The following is a 21,703-nucleotide window of genomic DNA, read 5'->3' as shown; positions in this document are numbered from 1 at the left end:
ATGGTCTTCCTTCCGTTGCCCGCTACGGCCAGTGCGTTGTGGCTGGCACGCTGCTCTGTGGCCATTATTAACATCATTGCAATTAAAGATAACTTAAGGCACCCAGTAATCTCCTCCTCTCCCTCCCTTTGTCCTTTTCTCCCTTTCTCTCCTCCTTCCATTCTTCCTTTCTGTCTTTACTGTTGCTAAAGAACTGTTGGGCAAGGAAGTCAGTACAGTGAGGGAGAGGACAGTGTTACACTTCTTTACATTATTCTGAACTGTTAAATGACTTTGTTACTGCGTAGCTGAACATTGAAATTAGAGAAGCTGGATTACAGCTTCCCAGTAGTTTGGGTTTTGTTACATAGTTTTACTACTGTTTTGGAAGTGTCCTGAACATGTAGAGTTTTGGATGTGTTCATATACTTTTGCAAAGCTAATCTAGAGTTCAGTATCATTTAAGAATTACTTGTGCTCTTTTATTTGCAAAGTTCACAAAGATGTGTATTAGTAATCTTCATAAGATTCAACACATTAAAAATTAAACCATGGATTGCATTTTGGAAAGACATTAGATGCGTTATTAACTCAGACCAAAGCATTTATCTGTCTCCAGGGGTGCCTATTGGGAAAGTTACATACTCTCTAATGGCCAAAGATAGAGGAAATTTAGTATGTAGTATCTTGCACAGGCTTGTGAGCCTTGGATATAATGGCAGTTCAATAAAAGTCGAGCAGAACCACTTTCTTACATTCATTTTAGTGCTCTAGAAGCATCTCTGGAGATATAGTTGTTTATTCCAAACAAGCAAATGGTATACAACTGAAGGGTCCTGTAATTTTCTGCTCTACTTAAAAAATGAATAGTTACAGCTAAAGTCATCTAGAGGAAGAACTCTTCTGATGGAAAGGCTTAGGACTAGTCATGAGAGATATGGTTAACGTGAACACTTTTCTCATAATAGCTCTGGAATGATTGGTCTTCCATTCTGAGGACATTCTTCTTGTTCTTATTAGACTTAGATACAGGTAACCCTCTTGGCCATCCAAGTTTAAGAAAGAAAGAAAGGGCCGGCGCCGTGGCTCAACAGGCTAATCCTCCGCCTTGCGGCGCTGGCACACCGGGTTCTAGTCCCGGTTGGGGCACCGATCCTGTCCCGGTTGCCCCTCTCCCAGGCCAGCTCTCTGCTGTGGCCAGGGAGTGCAGTGGAGGATGGCCCAAGTGTTTGGGTCCTGCACCCCATGGGAGACCAGGATAAGCACCTGGCTCCTGCCATTGGAACAGCGCACTACCGCGGCGGCCATTGGAGGGTGAACCAACGGCAAAAGGAAGACCTTTCTCTCTGTCTCTCTCTCACTGTCCACTCTGCCTGTCAAAAATAAAAAAAAAAAATAAAATAAAAAAAGAAAGAAAGGAAAATTTATTTTATATTATTGGTTACTATATAGAGGAAATGATTCATTGACTGAGTTTGTTTATTTCTCAACAGGTAGGCAGAGATTGAGTACAGTGTAGACCTTAGGGATTGATTTTTGTTTTAATTAAATGGGAGTCCATCTTGGACCAGAAACTATTGGGTGCTAATAATGATAATTCAGTATTGTTCTAATTGAGTTCAGCATTTTTTTCATTAAATGAATAATCACACAAGTATTTCTACATGTGGATATAAGCCCTGTCAAGTTTAGAGTATTATGTTAGAATATGTAGGTCACTTTTCTCATTTGGTATTTTATCAGAAGTGTAGCCAGAGAACCCATAATTTTTGTTCACTTCTGTGTGAAGAATGGTTGTGTGTTGTTGAAAGGTAGTAGTTTTAACTGGGAAGATGAGGAAGTATGGACAGATAAAAATATGTAAGACTTTCTACATGGTTTGTTACTCTGCATAGACAGTGTTTGGAAATCACATTGGGGTAAAATTTTCCAGAGAAATTAATTTCCTCCACATGAAAATTCACTGCTCCTTTCTTCTTTTTACCCTTTTGTGAATGGTGTAACTCGAGGATTCTAGATTCAAGGTGCAGGTGGAGAATATTAGTTGTACAGTTGAGCAAGCTAGTAGGTGAGGCAAGATGTTTAGGGGCCAACCTTGGGCTGTTAGCATGATTCTCACCAATGTCTGAGCTCTAATGAAATAGTTATGTGACTGTGTGGGGAAGCATTGGGGGTTGTATCTGCTCTGTAATTTCATTTGGTTGCTTCTTAGTCATCAAAACAAGCGACAAGGAGCTGAACATTGTTTATAAAATAACACCAATGGCTAAGTTGGTGAGTTCTTAAAATCTGTCAGATGCTGGTCCACCTCCTATCACCTGTTGTCATCTTTAACCCTCATAGCACCACTGTGAGCCAGGCAGGTTTGGTTATTATGCACATTCATCACAGGAAAAGATTGAGTCAGGCATTGAGAACCAGGTGGAGGCTGTGGAGCTTCTAAGTGCACCTGCTTAACCACAGCACTCTGTTGCCTCCAACAAATGAATATATTTCTGTATAGGTTTGAAAAAAATTTAAAATGTCGCTCTTACCTTTATGATACACATATGCTTGCTGAAAAGTCAAGAATGTCTCTGGTTAGTGAGAGGAGCTTTCAGGGAACACCCATGCGGGCTTAGGTCATTTCAAGGATGAAGTTCCTCCCTATCATCTCTGACCCTAGCTCTTCCTCAGTCATGGCCAATGTCCCAGCCTTTCGTGGAGTCAATTGTTGGCCAACCCAGGGCCCACACAGTCTACATGTAGGAAGACTGTCAAGAAGATTTTAAAAATCATTCCATATCTAGTTTGGGAAGGAATTAAGTAGGGACAAGAGGGAGTTTCCGCTGACTGGAGAGGCCTTACCGTGGATTCACAGTGTGGGGACAGACTGTGGTGCACCTGTCCGTCCGTAGTCAATACTTCCATTTGGTAATGCAGGGTGACCTGCCTCACTCTCAGATTCCCCAAATCACTTGTGTATACTTCAGAGGGTGGGAAGGGGAGGGCTTAGACCTATTGTTTGTGTGTTTATTTTTAACCAACGCCATTTTGAATATTTAGCTTTCACTGGGTTGTGGCACCATTCTAAGTACAGCATCAGGCTGCTGTGAGAAATTCCAGGAATGAGAAGCCTTGATGGTCTTGGCTGCTCACTGACCGCTATGATAAGGATCGGCTCTTTCCAGTGATCCTGAAAATAGGTCCGCTGGATCGCATGAAAGGCTCTCGACATGGAAGGCAGCTTTGCAGACACATTTTCAGATACAACTATATTCCAGTGTATAATTTTAGTGACTTGCATGAATATATTCCTTTTCTCAAAGAGAAACAAATTTATCAGAGCTAGGTAACTGTGGCTTGCTCGCTTCTCCCAGCTTCACAGTGAAGCGTCTTTGCTCCTTTCATACAGCTGTGGTTGGTTTAAATTCTTTACTACACTTTTCTAAGCAGGTCTGCTTAAAAAAGCAAAGAAAAGGAATCTGCGGTGATTGTTCCTGCTCCATGCTTATTAATTCTTCTGTAAACCAGGACGCATGTGGGCTCCACGCACACTGCAGCGAAGCATTCAAAGTCCAATCAAAAGGGCGAATGCTTTTCCCCATCTCTTTCTCCATAGAACGATTAGGTGAAGACTTGAAAAGAAACCTTTTATCTCCTGTATTTCACGAACTTGCTGTGCTTTGTTGCTCGTAAGAATTCAGTGAGTGTTTACCAAACTGAATTTTCCAGAATAATAGTCAGGTTTACATGTTTGTTCTTTTTGAAGTGGTGAAATCTCTCTGGTGTATTTTAACTGCATTAGTTTACTGGGACTCGGGACAGAATTTTTAGTTTATAGTATCCTTACTACATTTGTGCCTTTCCACAGTAACAGATGCAAAGTGATATTTCAGGAATATTAGCAACCTAATATTTTGAAAGTTAGGTACGTGTATCTAGCTTATCAAAGCACAGGAAAGCAATTTCTTAAAATAATAACCATTGTGTCTTCTTTTTAATGTCAACATTTACATTCTAACTGTGAACCAGGATGATGTTTAGTTTAATTACAGTGTTAAAAATTACAGGGTAACAGATGGATTTCTTCATGAACACAGTTTCAAGTGTTCAGCAAAGGTTGCAATTTCAGTTTTCTGGAATATGATAAATTTTAGCAGTGAGCATCCTATACTTTGTGATCTCTGTACTAAAATCTTAAACACAAAATTCTGTTAACAGTTTAGAGATACACTGCACAGAAAGGCAAATGCAACAAGTTAAAGTTAAATGAAGTGAATTGTTCTTGAAAAATATTTTCATGGGTTTTTTTTTTCCTGTGGAAATGATACCATATGCTCTTAAGTTGATCTCTCAAGAGAAAACTAATATACTAAAAATAAGTTTCTCTTCACTTAAATGGTAGAGGTTTTGGTTATTGGGCTATTTATATGGCTTTGGCTTTTCTTTGCATAATAAGGGACATTGGTATGAAGGGACACAGTATGAAGCGTTTCGTATTCTGAGGTTTCTTCTGGACTGTAGTAACCCTAAGCAGTGAGCGAGTGGTTTAGTTTCTTAGTAAGAGTCCTTTCAGGAAGCTCTGGGTTCCTCTGGCACTTCCCAGCTTCCTTCTCTTTCATTAGCCACGCGAGACCCTCAGCACTGGCGCTTCCTCACCCCTCCTTCTCACTTGCGTGGGTTCAGATGCCAAGGCTGCACGTGTCACCTCATGTCTGCATCTTTGACACTTGTGCACCCTGGCCCTCCTCTCCCCTGAGGCCAGCCTCACTCCGGCTGTTTGCCTTCTCTGTCTCTACACGTGGGTGCGTTCTGAGCACCGTAGGGTCACAGACAGGCTCTGCCGATGCAGCCACGACTTCAGTGTGTGATGACCCTCGTGGGCGCGTTTGCCCTCTCTGCTCAGCTCTCTCCAGGGGCCAGACAAAGCCTCTGGGAGGCTCCATCACTCACCTGTTCCCCTCCTCACTCACTCCCAGCCTTTCACTGTGACAGCCTCACCTCTGCCTCACAGAAAAAAAAAAAAAAAAAAAAAAACACCCTAATAAATCTTATTTGTTCTCTTATTTGTTATCTAATGCTAGCAGACTATAGTAGTATTTAATTTTGGCATGTGAGTCAGATTTACAGGGTCCCCTTACACTCTTGCTTCTACTCCTTTTCCCAACAAGTAACGAACTTTCCCAGGCCCTCCTGTCCATCTCCAGCTCCCTGGTGCGGCAGGCCTGCTGACCTAGGTAATACACGCCTGTCCCAGCTGTCTGGTGTCTGTGGATTCAGTGTGTGTCCATCTCTTCTGGAGGCAGCAGCACCTCTTGGTCTTCTTGGATTCAGATCTGGAATTCAGCTGCACCCCCCCCCCCCCCCTTCTTGAAGTCCTCCGAGGATTTCAAGAATGCTCCACTACAGCACCTGAGACCCCACGTTGTACTCCTAACCACGTGCATTCCCTTCGCCGGAGGACTGTACGGGTCCTTTTATGTGGAAAGGACTTGTCTGGATGTGTTCTGTGTTGCGGAAGCACAGTGCCTGAGACTGGGTAGTTTGTAAAGAACAGACATTCATTCACTCCTAATTCTGGAGGCTGGGAACTCCAGGGTCAAGTGCTGGCATCTGATGAGGCCAGTCTTCACCTGAGGGCATGTGGGAGATGCGGGAGGGCTCCAGAGGGCTGAACTGTGTGTCCTCACACAGCAGTAGCAGAGAGCAAAGCCAGCCCTGCACAGCCTAGTGGTAGCACATGGATCTGTGCCTGGGGGTGGAGCCTTCCTGAAGACCTCTCCAAAGAACCCTCCCTACCCCCCAGGTGCACGGCCTGCCTTCTTCTAGGGAAACCCTCCTTCTCTTTGCCAGGCTAGGATTATTGCCCTGTGTTTGGTATGCTTCTAGCACCTTTGTCTTCCTCTGGTTCTGGTACCTTGGTAGAACTGCACCAGTATCTGCCTCCGTTCTGACATCTTCACTGTGAAGTGTTTTTCTCCTTGCCGAGCGTCTCCTTCAACTTTCTCTGTGTGCCTAGCAGAATGCCTATAAAAGGGAGAGCACTCAGCACATCATTCGCTAAGAGATTATATGATAGGAGCGAGAGTGCTGGTTGCCATGCCTTGCATGTAAGCAGAGGACAAGGAAATTAATTCCATTCTGTTGATGGTGTAATGCTGTACCTCTGACCTTTTTTCCTCCTCATGTTTGTGCTATTGGGAGTTAGGAATAAATATCAAGTACATGATTTTATTTTGATAAACATTGCACAGTCATGCTGCTGACTTAACCATCATTTTCATGTATTAGTGGCTTAAGATCCAGATACCAGGTCCTAGGAAGAATTTGTACACTAGCAAGGGAACCTTGGTTTCATGACAGGTTTGTTTCCTAGGTTCAAGTCATTGATGTTGGTGAATGACAGAATTGTATGTGTGTATTTCAGCATTGTGTATTTCAACATCATGTGTTTTACAGAGGGTTACATGAATGATGTATTCTCTCTAAGCTCTGGATTGTTTCCCTTGCACAGTTTCTTTTTTCTTTTTTCTTTCTTTTTTTTTTTTTTTTTTTGGACAGGCAGAGTAGACAGAGAGAGAGAAAGGTCTTCCTTTTTCTGTTGGTTCACCACCACCACCACCACCCCCCCGCCCCAATGGTTGCTGCGGCCAGCGCGGAGGCCGGCACACCGCGCTGATCCGAAGCCAGGAGCCAGGTGCTTCTCCCATGTGGGCGCAGGGCCCAAGCACTTGGGCCATCCTCCACTGCACTCCCGGGCCGCAGCAGAGAGCTGGACTGGAAGAGGGGCAACCGGGATAGAATCCGGCGCCCTGACCGGGACTAGAACCCGGGGTGCCAGCGCCGCAGGCGGAGGATTAGCCTAGTGAACCGCAGTGCTGGCTCCCTTGCACAATTTCAGTGTGACAGGACCCTCATGTATAAATTGTTTAGGTGTTGCCAAACTGTAGTGCAGTGCTACGTCACTCCTCATTGTGCCACTAGATAACTCTGATAATTACATTAGTATTTTTAAAATTTAATTTTTCTAAAAAAGAATTCGTCTTCGGGTTTACTTTGAATTCCCAGCTGAAGCAGTCTGCTGTGGCCTTGGCGAGGTGCTGACTTATCTGTCAGTGAAGAACTAGACCTCGTTGGAGCCTCTGGCCTGTTCCAGTTTGTGCATTTGTTTCTGCTGTCAGGAAGGGTCCAAACTGTAGGTCAGGTTGTCCTGAGGGTCATTTCTTCCTTCCATTGCATCTATAGGTGAAGATCCTAGAATTCTCATTCTGTCTCTTTGGCCTCTTGATGTTCTATATCATGGCCTCCCTCTCCATGCTTTCGTCACCTACCTCTTTCTCCCTGCTCCTTTCATCCCAATATCTTCAGGAGCAGCTCACCAGAGACCCCAAACCATAAACTGATCCGTGCTGAGGTTACGTGGAAGGCACACTACAGGTTGCATTTCTTACTGTTTCTATGTATCCACCTTGAGTTAATGTTTAGCTGCAGCTTTCTGAAATCCCTCTCCTAAATCAAATGCGGTTCAAATCAACCGAAGTTTAGACAACATCCAAGACATGCAAACATCTCTCCCCGAGGACATGCGGACACAACAGTGCTTGCTTGCTGCCCTTCTGGAACTCAAAACTCCAAGTGATGCATAGCGATAATACACAGTAGTAGCTGTAATTTACCGAGCACTTAACCTCTGCTCATGCTCACTGCTCGTGTGGCATTCAAAACTGCACGATCATCTTAATGTCTCGGATAGAGAAGCTGGGCTTCAAAAAGAGGAGGCTGTACGTACAAGGTCACAGGCACACAGGGTCACACACAGTCACAGTCATTAATTTACGAATTTGGGATTGAAACTCAGCATAGGAATAGGTGCCACACAGGGAGCACCTACAAGGCGTAAAGGGAGAAGGAGCTGACTGCAGGTGTGGGAGTCACACACGTGCATTTGATGAGGGTTCCTTTGCCTTTCATATTTTGAGATGTGAAGAATAGTTTATCAGGTGGGAACCTGAAGGTATAAACATGGGGGAAAGCAGTTGAGGGAGGTGTTTGGAGGCAGGAACATTTTATGTTTCTGAAGATAATACGTCTTTTCCTTCTAGCTTAGCATGGTGATGTTCTAAAATATTAAACCTGGTAGTAGCTGTTTTCTATTATGTTCTATTTCGTTTCTCATGTTTCTTGGGTTATTTATTTGAACTGTAACTAGATGTATTTTTCTGAGACTTGATGTTTAGCTCAAGACAGTTTGTGAGAATCATGCATGTAATGTTTGAAGCTGCAGTTTGGTTTTTATTGCTGTATCAATTTTATGACTTATAAATAGATTAATATATGGTCAGCAGACTGCTTAATAATTTTACTCATTTATGTTGCAAAATAATTTTTATCAATTATGAACATATTACCTAATATCAAGTTGTTAGACTTTTGTTTTACAGTTTTTAGCTAATTTTTCTGTATAAGCAATAGTGCAGTAAAAGAATTGTATGTCTCATTGTATGCCTGGGTGTTAAATTCTAGGGTTACAGGGTATGTGCAATGAGACTTCCGTGCCCCCGTCTTTGCCCCCTGGTGTCACATCTGTAATTTTGCGCTACTTTACACAAATAGAAGTTTTCAGATGTCATCAAGGGCACTAGACAGTTTAGGAGAAGAGGAGCAGTTTATTAAGAATTATTTAAGTAGGCCCAGTGCAGTCACAGGAGCCCTTTGAAGTGGGAATGAGAGGCAGAGAGGCAGGCAGAGAGAGCAGGAGTTGAGGGAATTAAACAGACTCCAGACATGAGCTGAGGGGCCAGCATTGTGGCCTAGGGGTTTAAACCGCTGCTTGGAATGCCAGCAACCCATATGGGAGCACCACTTTGATTCCTGGCTGCTCTGCTTCCAGTGCGGCTTCCTGCTAATGTGCCTGAGAAGCCAACAGGAAGAGGACTCGAGTGCTTGGGTCCCTGCCAGCCAGGTCGAAGACTGGATGGAGCTCCTGGTTCCTGGCCTCAGTCTGATCCAGACTTAGATGTTGCAGGCATTTGGTGAGAGAATCGGAGAATGAAAGATTGATTCATTCATATTCTCTCTGTCCTTCTGTCTCTGTCTCTTTCGCTCTGTCTCTCTCTGCCTTTCAAATGAATACATACCAAAAAGAAAAGAAAAAAAGATATGGTCCGCCTTTGCTGGCTTAAAGATGTAGGGAGCCACATGGACACCCTGAGAAGGAAATTGGTTCTGTCAGCAACCTGAATGAGCTGGGAATTTAATTCTCTGGGAAGTTATTCTCTTGGATTAGAACCCAGACTGCCTGACTCCAGCCTTATGAGTTCCTAAGCAGGGCACCTAGCTTAGGCTGCTGAAATCTTGACCTGTAGAACTGTTTAATAATGAGGCTTAGGGCAGTTTGTTAGGGCAGCGATAGCAAATAATGTGTATTTTGGTATTTGGAAATTGGGCCTTGATACCTGAAGTTTATAATTAAATATTTCATCGGGTGGAGGATGGGGGAATTTGTAAGAGCATGTCGGTGAACACTCGGGGTGTTTCTGACCGCCTGCACAAATGGCCAAAGACTGTTACATGAAGAGATTCAGTGTCAGGAAAGTGTACTCTGTAAAGAAGAATGAGCATGTGAGTCTGCAGTTCCTGCAGTGTTTCCTGGAGTTTGGAAAATCAGAGCATTGAGTCACAGGAAAGACTGTGAAAAAGATTCTGAGTCCAAGTCTGTGAACCCTAGATTCCTTCAGTGATAGCAGAGGAAGTCAACAATAGGAATGAGGTTGATCTGGGAATGAGCCATCTGTCAAGGAGCCTATTGCCTGTGGCATTTGTAGAAGGGAGGGAGGGAGACAGAAGAGGAAAAGGAAGTGGGAAAGGGAGAGAGGAATGGAGTGGGAGGAGGGAAAGGGACAGGGGGTGGAAGAGGGGAGATGGAGGGGAAGAAGGAGAGAGTGTGGGGTAGGGGGAGGGGAAGAAGGAGAGGAAGAGAAAAGGAGAGGCAGAGGTAGAACTGTCAGACCCCCTCATTTCACTGGTAGAAAACAGGTTGCTAAAACTACTCAGCTACAATCTCTCCATGTTTTTCCTGTGAAAGGACAGATGACAGAGGGTGGGGTGCAAGCTGGGGAAAGCTAACAGAGTTTGCTCAGCTGGGTCACCAAACTCCATTTTACCTTCTATTTTCTCCCTAGTTGAGCTAGAATATGTACAACTGTTACTCTGTGCCTGACCTAACATATTTTGGGAGCAAATAATTTGTTTCTTTGGAGATACGTTTCTCCTGATGGGGTTGCTGCTACCCCATGGTGGATAATTTCCTGAGTTTCAGTGGCGCCTGATTTATTTGATTTAGATGTTGAGATTTGGAACTTGTGAGCTGATAAGATTCAAATAGTGGCTGCCGCTGTGGCATAGTGGGTAAAGCCACCATCTGCAGTGCTGGCATCCCATATGGGTGCCAGTTCAAGTCCTGGCTGCTCCTCTTCTGATCCAGTTCTCTGCTATGGCCTGGGAAAGAAGTGGAAGATCGCTTAAGTCTTTAGTCCCCTGCACCCACATGGGAGACCCAGAAGAAGCTCCTTGCTCCTGGCTTCAGATCTGCACAGCTCTGGCCATTGAGGCCCACTGGGGAGTCAACCAGCGGATGAAAGACCTCTCTCTCTATGCTTCTCCTTTTCTGTGTGTGTGTACCTCTGACTTTGAAGTCAATAAATCTTAAAAGATTCAGGTGAGAGTTCTGGACTGAGTTGATGTTAGGATGGTGTGGGACCTGGAGGTGGGGGTGAAGGTGTTTGTGAGAGCACTGTGTATCATTAGGTTAGGCAGGATTCTGCTCCCTTGATCCTCCATGTCACTCTTGTGTTTGTGTTAGGTTGCATGGCTGAAGAACTTTGCATATGTGTTGTTACTAATCATACTAATCAAAATGCTTTTATGATAAGTAGACTATCCTAGATTACGTGGGTAAATAGATACATTGTCACCATGTGAGCACTTAGAGGCAGACACAGAGGTTCCAGGGGTGTGGAAGTTAGGAAATAATGGGTGGGAAGGGCTCAGCCTCCTCCTGGTGATTTGAAGACTTGGGGACCACATGGAAACCGTGAGAACAGACTAAAGTCTGTTGACTAATGGCCTGCATGGTCCTGGAAGCAGATTGTCTCCGAGCCTCCAGTTCAGTACCTAGGACAGCAGACCCCTTGAGTTCAGCCTGTGAAACCTCAGCAGAGATAATGGGTGGATGTTATTTTAAGCTTCTAAGTCTGAGATAATTTATTATGGCATTTAGAGAACATTAATATAAGCAGCTTGAGATTTATTAGAAATGACCAAATTGTTTTGCAAATGGTCACCCCACAGTGACTTTTCACAGGGGTATGAAAGGATTCCACTTGATTCTACCTCTTGTCTAAACCTGACCTTATTAGGCTTTTTCATTTTCATTAGTATTTTCATTATATTTCACTTAGAATCTCTCTGGTTCCAATGTGGATGAACATTGTTCTGTATATTTATTGCCTGTTTTGCTTTCATCTTTTGTGACATATCTGTTCTTGGTTTTGCTCAGTTTTTCTTGCAATGTCATTAGCCATCTCCTACTAATTTTTAATACTTTATTATTGATATTAATATGTCATTTTTATTTTTAAAAACAAATTCTGGTGTTTAACCTTTTTTTTTCTCTTTCTTATTTTGTGTTTTGAGAATACAGATTCTCACGTTTGGTGTCAGGTTTTCATTCTTTTTATCAATTTGTAGTTTTATGACTTCTTAACAAAATTCATTACCCTGAAGTCTGTTTTCTTCTAAAAAATATTTTTGCCTCTTGCTTTAAAGTTCAACATGTAAACACTTTTTAAAGATTTATTTTATTTGAAATGCAAAGTTGCAGAGAGAGAGAGAGAGAGAGAGAGAGAGAGAGAGACAGAGAAAGAAATCTTCCATGCATTGGTTTACTCTCCAAATGAGAGTGAGGTGTTGAAGTTACCTACCGTTATCATATTGGAGTTTATTTTTCCCTTTAGGTCTAATAGTATTTGTTATACATACACCTGGGTGATCTTGTATTCAATGCATGTATATTTATGATTGTTCGACCTTCTTGTTGTATGAAACTTTTTTTGTTTGTTTAGATTTATTTTATTTATTTGAGAAGCAGGGTTAAAGACAGAGAGACAGGTCTTAATATCTGCTGGTTCACTCCCCAGTAGCCGCAATGGCCAGGGCTGGGCTGATCCTAAACCATGACCTTCTTCCAGGCCTCCCATGTGGATGCATAAACCCATGCACTCGACCATCTGCTGCTGCTTTTCCAGGCCATTAGCAGGGAGCCAGGCGAAACAGAAGTGGAGCAGCCAGTACTCAATCCAGCACCCATATGGGATGCTGGCACCACAGGCTGAGGCTTAACTTAGTACACCACAGCTGTGGCCCCTGAATCAAACCTTTTATCAAAATACAATGTCCTTTATCTCTTTTATTCAATTTCTAATTTAAAATCTGTGTTATGTGATTTGCAGATCTCTACTCTTGCTTATTTTGGGGTTCTGTTTGCCTGCTTTGTGTTTCTCCAGCCCTTTACTTCAGTTGATGTGTATCTTTGTGAACTAGGTTTCTTGTGGGCAGCATATAGTGGGTTCTAGGTTTTTCATCCATTTAGTCAACCTAAGTATTTTGACTAGAAAATTTAATTCACTTACATTTAGGGTTAGTATTTATAGAAAAGAACTAACAATCTCCATTCTGTTGACTGGGTACTGATGATACCTGCTCTGTAAATTTTTTTTGGCATTCTGTGTTTTCATAATGGGTATGCCATTTTGTTCTAGATATTCCTGGTTATGCTTATAATTCTTTGTGAGTTAAACATATTTCTCCTGTTAAATATTAGAAATAGTATGCATAATTTCATTTGCCTTTTGTTTACTATAATGTTTAACTAGCTCTCTGCTAGTGTCTGTGGGAAAGTAGCGTAAGATGGCCCAAGTGCTTGGGCCCCTGCCACCCACTTGGAGGACCTGGACAGAGTTCCAGAAAACACAGTAGCAAGAATGAGAGAAAGCTGAGGAAGCCAAACTTGATTTTCTGACAACCTGCTCTCTCCAAAGTAACTGCCCTGCTCCGAGCAGTGTTGAGTCAAGATTGGGTTTAAAAGCATGAATTTTGGGGAAACACATTCAAACCACAGTGTATGCCAAAAACAATGTCTGGAACATTCTAAAAAAATCACACACACACAATTAAATCTCTTCGTCATACGAAGCTAGAGAAAATGTAAGATCCTGACATGCCCGGTTACCCTAATATAGAGTAAAGAAATGGTGGATAGCAGGTTTTCTGATGGGTAGTTTCCTGAACAAAGTAGAGGTAGTGTCGTTAGCTTGAGCCTGAATAGTGCTCTTCTAGAGAGTTTTAAGGATGGCAAGAAAAAAAACGACAAAGCAGTTGTAGAGTGAATATAATGTACATTAATATAATCACAACTCAGAATAATTTGACTTTTCTTCTTCTCTCCTTGTTCTCACCAAGATATAAAAACTTTAGATCCTCTATGCATGAGGATTAGGGCGGGAATGTGTCTTTATTGCAATACCTGCGGTAGATGATGAGGTGTGAAATACATTCCTGCAGACTGAAGCACTTGCTGGGTGTGGATCTACAGTTCCCAGGACTCAGAAAGCTCTGAGCTGTGGCTTGTGATAAAACAAAGAGACCATGACTCTGTCTTTAGGGAAGTAGTCACTCGTGTTTGGAGTTGGCTCTGTCCCATTGTGTCAAGCAGGGGACAGGGCATGCATTCTGCATATCCCTTGTGAACTTCACTCTTGGAGGCAGGTGGAAGCTGTATGAGCATCAGTGTACAGAGACAGGTGGCAGTCGACTGGGGGTTTGCTTTTGCTTAATTTTGATTATGTATCATGTACATACTTATATATGGACCACCTGCTATGTTTAGGTACTTAACTGTCAGCTTACAAAAGGTTTCTACCATGAATTTTGCTCTTCCAGAGCTTAAAACCAGCTTGAGTAAAGATAGGATAAAAGCAAGTCATTTTAACCATTTAAGAGTAATGAGCGCTAATCTCTGTGCTTCTGACTTAGAGTGCAATAGAGGTGCAGAGAACATGGTACTCCATTAGGGATATGGATGTAGAGCAGGGAACAGCAAGCATCTGACAGTGTATCAGGACATGGCCACAACAGAGAAGAAGTAAGCACAAAGAGCAACCGCCTTCTGGAAAGAGAAAGAGTGAAACCCAGGGTTTTAGAAATGTGGGAAATTTTGAGGCCAGAATGGTTGTGCTGTGAACTAAACTACTACCTGCAGTTGGGGCATCCCAAATCATCAGAGCATCTAATGCTCACCTTCTAGTCCAGCTCCTTGCTAATGTGCCTTGGGAAGCAGTAGAACATGCCTCAAGTGTCCGGACTGTGCCACACATGCCTAAGACCTGGATGGAGTTCTGGGCTCATGGCTTCAGCCTGGAGAGGCTCTGTTGCAGCATTAGGGGAATGAACCAGCAGATGGAAGATAATTCTGTCTCACTCTTCCTCTCCATCTCTGTATCCCTCTCTGTCACTCTGCCTTTCAAATTAAATACTTATTTTTAAAAATGTAAAAAAAACTTAGAAAACATAGAGAAAGTTTCATTGTGTTGTCTTACATTATCATATTAAATGTTAGACCCCATGGAGATGTTGAAGGTTCTTGAGAAAACAGACATGTTGAAAGCAGTGTCAAATTTCACTTCAGTGGGAAGTGCGGTTCTTTCTGTGGGATAAACTAATGATTGAAACTGGGAATACATTTTTGATAGGATAGAGCTTACAAATTAGCAGCCTACTCTTAATTATGTAAAGATACATACTGTTAACTTCTAGTATCTGATATTAATTCTGTTAAGAATATTAATGTGCATTATGCGTTAATAGATGTTTTTCTGTTGGTTTAGAGGAATCCCAGGGAAGAAATGTGGAACAATCATACTCACAGCAGAGGAACTGAACTGCTGCAGGGTAAGTCAATATTTGGCTTAAAACATGTTTGTCAGGCTTCTGTGAAATGTGTCTGAAACTGCAGCTAAATCATTAATTCTCAAGTAACTTGAGCAAAAACAGATCAAACTCAGTGCTGCTTCGTTCTGTAACCTGCACATGTTGACCAAAGACTGCATTTCACAGTCTAGCAACGGACATCAGCTAATTTAGTATTTTTGGTGAGTAAAATGTATTGTTAAAAGCCGGCATTGGCACTGTTTGTTAGTAGTGTAATTATCAAATGGCTGCTTATGCCCTTCAGTCTAAATCCTCCAAAAGTTTGGAAAATTGGTGTGGAATTCCGAAGGCATTCTTTGTAGTCAGTTGAGCTGAGCCCTTCCCTGTGACCTCTTTTGCTCCACCCCATACTTTAATTGAGTTGTTCCAGAATGCGTGCGGATTCTGTCTTTTGATGCCGACTTTGGGAAAAGGACCAGCTGCCTTTCTACCAGGAATGTGGTTGCTGGAAGCACATGATGCCTGTTTTTGGAAACCTACTATTTTTAGTAGTGACTTAGTGATGCGTCCCTTCACTCACTCCAGTGATTTCAAGTCAACAAGAGATGTGGTGCTATAGTGACTCCACGGTGGCTCGTGGAGGGCAGCCGGTGCTGTCGGCCTGCTGTGGCCCTGCAGGTCTCTGGTTTGTTCTTTCCAGAGCAAGGAAGTCTACCCTCAATGATGCCTTCAGCACCCTTAGTTTTCAGTTTATACCTGATGATTTTAGGAACAGAAGCTTCCCCAAGAAAGCCAAAAGCTTTGACCCTGGGGAAAGCTGCCATTTATTGCATTATATTGATTTTTTTTAAAATAGCTATACATTGTGACTTTATTTATGTAATGTATTTCTGAGACAGTTTTGTCAGGAAAACATTGGCTGTTACTTGGCAGTGAGTAACGAAACCTGAGTATTCTGATTGATTGTATACCTTTGGGATTCTGGGTGCAGGGATGGAGAACGGTGGGATCTCAGGAAGCCGTAAAAGCCTTACAGAGAGAACTAAAGGCAAACATGAGGTTTTAGGTCGGGAAAAGTATATGCAAATAGAGGCCTTGCTTTTCTTCTTCTCACTGTCCTTGTGCTTCAGGCCTGTCCCTTCTAGCTCACTCCTGGTTTTCCCATTGGGTAACAACCCTGCCCCTGTCTGTAGCACAGTGCTCTGAGAGACGACTGAAGCTGAGCTCTGGTGCTATCTTCTCAGGTCGCTCCACTACTCAGTTTCACTTTCTGTGCTTGAAGCAGAAAACAATGAATGTGAACCAGTCACTGAATACTTTCAAAAGCTCTTCTAGCTCTGACCAGTGCCTACCGTAACATGAAACCTGACTATATAAGGTGTGTGAAAGTATTTTGTGGATACTAAACATGTCTCACAAAAATGATACAAATACTTAAATTTAGAAATCTCATCCTAATTTTTTTTTTTTTTTTAAATTTTAGACAGGCAGAGTGAACAGTGAGAGAGGCAGAGAGAAAGGTCTTCCTTTGCCGTTGGTTCACCCTCTAATGGCCGCCACGGCCGGCGCACTGTGCTGATCCAATGGCAGGAGCCAGGTGCTTCTCCTGGTCTCCCATGCGGGTGCAGGGCCCAAGCACTTGGGCCATCCTCCACTGCACTCCCGGGCCACAGCAGAGAGCTGGCCTGGAAGAGGGGCAACCGGGACAGAATCCGGCGCCCCGACCGGGACTAGAACCCGGTGTGCTGGCACCACTAGGCGGAGGATTAGCCTGTTGAGCCATGGTACCGGCCCTCATCCTAATTTTTTAAAAGATTTTATTTACTTATTTGAAACTCAGAGTTACACAGAGAGAGAAGGAGAAGCAGAGAGTGAGGGAGATCTTCCATCTGCTGGTTCACTCCCAAGTTGGCCACAACGGCTGGATCTGCGCTGATCCAGAGCCAAGAGCTTACTATGGGTCTCCCATGCAGGAGCAGGGGCCCAAGCACTTGGGCCATCCTCCACTGCACTCCTGGGCCACAGCAGAGAGCTGGATCGAAAGTGAAGCAAGCGAGAATAGAACTGGCGCTCATATGGGATGGCGGCACTGCAGGTGGCAGCTTCACCCGCTACGCCACAGCACCAGCCCCACATCCTAATTTTTTCTTAAAAAGCACAGTGGGTGCTGGTGTTGTGCCATAGCATGTTAAGCCATCACCTGCAAAGCCAACATCTTATATGGATACCAAATCAAGTCCTGGCTGCTCCACTTCAAATCCAGCTCCCTTCTGATGCACCCAGGAAATCAGCAGAAGATGGCCCAACTGCTTTTGGCCTGCACCCATATGGGAGACCTGGGTAAAACTTCTGGCTTCAACCTAGGACAGGCATGGCCGTTAAGGCCATCTGGGTAGTAAACCAGCAGTGGTCTCCCACTGTCTCTCGCTGTTTCTCTCTGGCTCTCTGTTTCTCTCTTTACTCTTCTCCCTCTCTATTCTGTACCCTTCTCTCTTTAACTCTAATTTTCTCATAAAAATAATTATTTTAAAGAAAAGCAGGATTAAAGTGACACAGTGATTTCTCTCAATCATGTCATCTAATCATCTTGTGTCTGTAGTTGCATATGTACATGGAAAAAAATTGTGTTTGATGAGGAAGGAAAGAAAAAAGTTCATGGCCAATAAGGTAAATTTTTTAAAAGATTTATTTATTTATTTGAAAGAGTTAACAGAAGGAGAAGGAGAGGCAGAGAGAGAGACAGACAGACAGACAGACACACACACACAAACACACAGAGGTCTTCCATCCGATGGTTCACTCCCCAATTGGCTGCAGTGGCCAGAGCTGCGACTATCCAAAGCCAGGAGCTTCTTCCTGGTCTCCCAAGTGAATGCAGGGGCCCAAGGACTTGGGCCATCTTCCACTGCTTTCCTAGGCCACAGCAGAGAGCTGGATTGGAAGTGGAGCAGTTGGGTCTTAAACTGGTGCCCTTATGGGATGCTGGCACTGCAGGTGGCAGCTTTACCTGTTATGCCACAGTGCCAGCCCCAGGTAGAAGTTCTTGATGGTGATGCTGACTTGCTGTTTTGTAAAAGTCTTGAATTCATTGGGATGATTCTGTGTGAGTTTACCATCAATGCTGTTTCCAGAGGGAACCTGGATACCAAGGGCGTAAATTAGCTTTGGCCAGGCTGAATCTTTAATGTCTTCCACTTTGGATTCTGTTGTCTTGCTTGGAAGAACATGGGAAATTCTACTATGTCTTCCATACAAAAGAAGGGGAATTTGTTAGTGATCTGGGTACTTTGACCTTCTCTTCTGCACTAAATCTTTAAGAACATCTGGATTCACATTTCATGTACATCTTACGTTTAGAAAGTATTAATCTAAATATAACTTTTTGTGTGAATATTGTCCTCACGCTTGCTCTAACTTCATCTTTGTTTTCCTGTGTTCTGATTCTTAGCCACAGCCCTATTGATAAGCAATATTGTTTTTAGAACTTAAAAACCTTGATAATGTATTTCACACAAGTACACTCAAAGCAGTGTACATGGTTTCTTCAGAAGATTCAGTGCCTTTTTTGTTTGTAATTTAGGAAAATTTAAAAGTGCCAGTCAGCATTATTTAGAGTTTTGAATGATACAATTTTATTTCACCCTCAACACCATGCAAATCGGCCTTGTTGAGTCTTTAAAACATGTTTTCACTTACTTGTTTTACATGGAGTGTAAGCTTTGGGGCCAGGCCACCTGATTTCCAGTCTGGCTTCTTTCACTGTTGAGCTGAATGGGGTTATATTGTTGGAACTTTAATTTCTGCATTTGTAATTCTGTAATGTAGTTGATTTGAGGTGTGAGCAACATACAAAGCTGCACATAGTTTATGGGTACAACTGGACGAGTGCAGAGATGAAGGACACTCAAGAAACCATCAACTCCATGAGCAGAAGGAACCTGTCCATCACCTCTGGAGGTTCCTCCTTCCTGTGTGTTTATTACTGTTGTGCTAGGAAGGCTAACGCGAGATCTGCCTCCTAACATTTGGAGGTGTTAGCACAGTACAGTACGGCTCACTGCAGATGCTGTGCTGGGCAGTAGCTCTTGAGGACTTCCCTGTTTCCCATTGCTGAAGCTCCCTGCCCTTTAAGTGAGAACTCTGGGTCTCCCCCTCCTCCCTGGCGCCTGCCTTCCTGTTCCCTGCTTCTATGAGTTTCCTGTTAGATTCTTCATAGAAGTTGTGTCATGTAGCAATTTATCTTCCTCTGTCTGGCTTCCTTCACTTACTTAATATCCCCCAGATTGATCCATGTTGCTTTAAATGCCAGTATTCCCTTCTGGCTTTTTTTCCCTTTTAAGGCTGGGTAGGAGTCCATGGTTCAGTGTTGTGTGTGTGTGTAATAGAGATTTACATACTTGTTACATGTGTCTAACATTGTTACCCACTTAAGGACAGTTACAGAGCCTCTACCTATTGACCTTTGTGAAGAATGCTGCAGTGATACTGAGCGTGCAGATACTCGGTTTAGTTACTAATTTGAATTCTCTTGGTTATGTGAGTATACTCAGAATGCAGAGTTCTGAATCATTCTATGGTTTTTTTTGAAGACCGTTCATATTGTCCATTTGACATTCTCACGAGCAGTGTACAAGAGCTTTCTTTTCTTGACATCCTTGCCTACATCTGTTCTCTTCTGTATGTGTGCTTTGATAACAGCCATTCTAACAAACATGAGTTGATCCTTCATTGTGGTTTGATTTGCGTTTCTCTAACGACTGGTGATACTGAGTGCTTCTGATACATATACATGTTGGCCATTTCTGTGCCTTCTTCGGAGAAATGTCAATTCAATTATTTAGCCCATTCTTTAATTTTAAAAAATCAAATTGGTGTATAAAGTGTACATATCAATGGGGTACCATGTGATGTTGAAAGACATATGTAGTGGCCAGCATTATGGGATAGCAGGTTAAGCTGCCTCTGTGATGCCAGCATCCTAAATGTGCCTTACTTCAGTACTGGGATTCCACTTCTGATCCAGCTCCCTGCTGATGCCCCTGGGAAGGCAGCAGATGATGGGCCAAGTGCTTGGCTCTTGCACCCATGTGGGAGACCCCCAAAAAGCTATTGGCTCCTGGCTTCTGTCTGGCCTAGCCCCTGGCTGTTGCAGCCATTTGAGGAGTGAATCAGAGGACAGAAGATCATCTTACGTCTTTCCCTCTCCCTCTCTCTAGCTCTACCTTTCAGATAAATAAAATTAAAATTTTAAAAAACACACATGTATATAATGTGTAATATCTATTCAGGATAAATACATCCATCTCCTAAAACATTAACTATGTCTTTATAGTGAAAGCAATTAAAATCCTGTCTTCTAGAGGTTTTTTTGTTTGTTTTTTAAAAAGAGAAATATAAATCATTGCCACAGTAGTCCATTTTTAAATTAGGCGCTGTGTTTTTTTGTTTGACTGTAGTTTTCTTCCCCTGTTGAGTTGTAGGAATTGACTGTTTCTATATTTTGGAGATTAAACATTTGTTTGATCCGTGATTTGCACACCTTTTCGTCCATCGTTTTCATTTTGTCGATTTTTTTTCTTTGCTGTACAGGAGCTTTTTGGTTAGATACCACTCCATGTATCGATTTTTGCTTTTGGGGGCCTGTGCTTTTGGTGTCATATAGAGGAAGTAAAAGCCAATGTCAATATCAACACGCTGTTCCTCTATGTTTTCTTCTAAAATGCTGATATCTTTTTTTTTTTTTTTTTTTTGACAGGCAGAGTGGATAGTGAGAGAGAGAGAGAGAGAGAGAGAGAGAGAGAAAGGTCTTCCTTTTTGCCGTTGGTTCACCCTCCAATGGCCGCTGCGGCCGGCGCATCTCGCTGATCCGAAGCCAGGAGCCAGGTGCTTCTCCCGGTCTCCCATGCGGGTGCAGGGCCCAAGCACTTGGGCCATCCTCCACTGCCTTCCCGGGCCATAGCAGACAGATGGACTGGAAGAGGGGCAACTGGGATAGAATCCTGCGCCCCAACCGGGACTAGAACCTGGTGTGCCGGCGCCGCAAGGTGGAGGGTTAGCCTGTTAAGCCACGGCACCGGCTAAAAATGCTGATATCTTAATACCTTTCCCAGGTGGATGCTCGGTAGAAATAAAAAGGCAATGTTTGAGAGATGTGTAACTCATGAATTTATACAAATGTCTATTTTTTAATGTTACAGTCCTGATGATCTCAATTTAATATTAGGTAATTTATTACACATATGACTTTTATATCTAGTCAGATGCCAAGTAAAAGTATAATTTAGAAGTCATATTAGGAATGTATCCTCACTCCTTGTTTTAAAAGTAGATTGAGGGCCAGCGCTGCGGCTCACATGGCTTATCCTCCCCCTGCAGCGCCGGCACCCCGGGTTCTAGTCCTGGTTGGGGTGCCAGATTCTGTCCTGGTTGCTCCTCTTCCAGTCCAGCTCTCTGCTGTGGCCCGGGAAGGCAGTGGAGGATGGCCCAAGTGCTTGGGCCCTGCACCCCATGGGAGACCAGGAGAAGTACCTGGCTCCTGGCTTCGGATCTGCATAGTGCGCCTGCCGCAGCTCGCTGGCCGTAGCGGCCATTTGGGGAGTGAACAAAAGGAAAAGGAAGATCTTTCTCTCTGTCTCTAACTCTGCCTGTCCAAAAAAAAAAAAGTAGATTGAAATGATCTGTAAGGATTATGTTTTGTTCTCCGTGATAATTGAGTGATTTACCACTATTCACAAAATGTCATGTCCCTGGAATGGAT

The 21,703-nt window shown here is 43.2% G+C and overlaps 1 protein-coding gene across 1 annotated transcript in view; it reads left to right on the top strand.

Annotated features, from left to right (window-relative positions):
- CPNE8 (copine 8) overlaps positions 1-21,703 on the top strand; it is a 250,977-nt gene that overhangs the window by 113,143 nt on the left and 116,131 nt on the right. The window contains exon 7 of the mRNA XM_062195063.1: positions 14,904-14,967. Coding sequence (XP_062051047.1) covers positions 14,904-14,967 — 64 coding nt within the window. The remainder of the gene's footprint in view (positions 1-14,903; positions 14,968-21,703) is intronic.

Source organism: Lepus europaeus, chromosome 6 (assembly GCF_033115175.1).
Source record: "Lepus europaeus isolate LE1 chromosome 6, mLepTim1.pri, whole genome shotgun sequence".
In the NCBI taxonomy this organism is placed as follows: domain Eukaryota; kingdom Metazoa; phylum Chordata; class Mammalia; order Lagomorpha; family Leporidae; genus Lepus; species Lepus europaeus.
The sequence above is the reverse complement of the archived record's forward strand: the minus strand, read 5'-3'. Positions and strand labels throughout refer to the sequence as shown.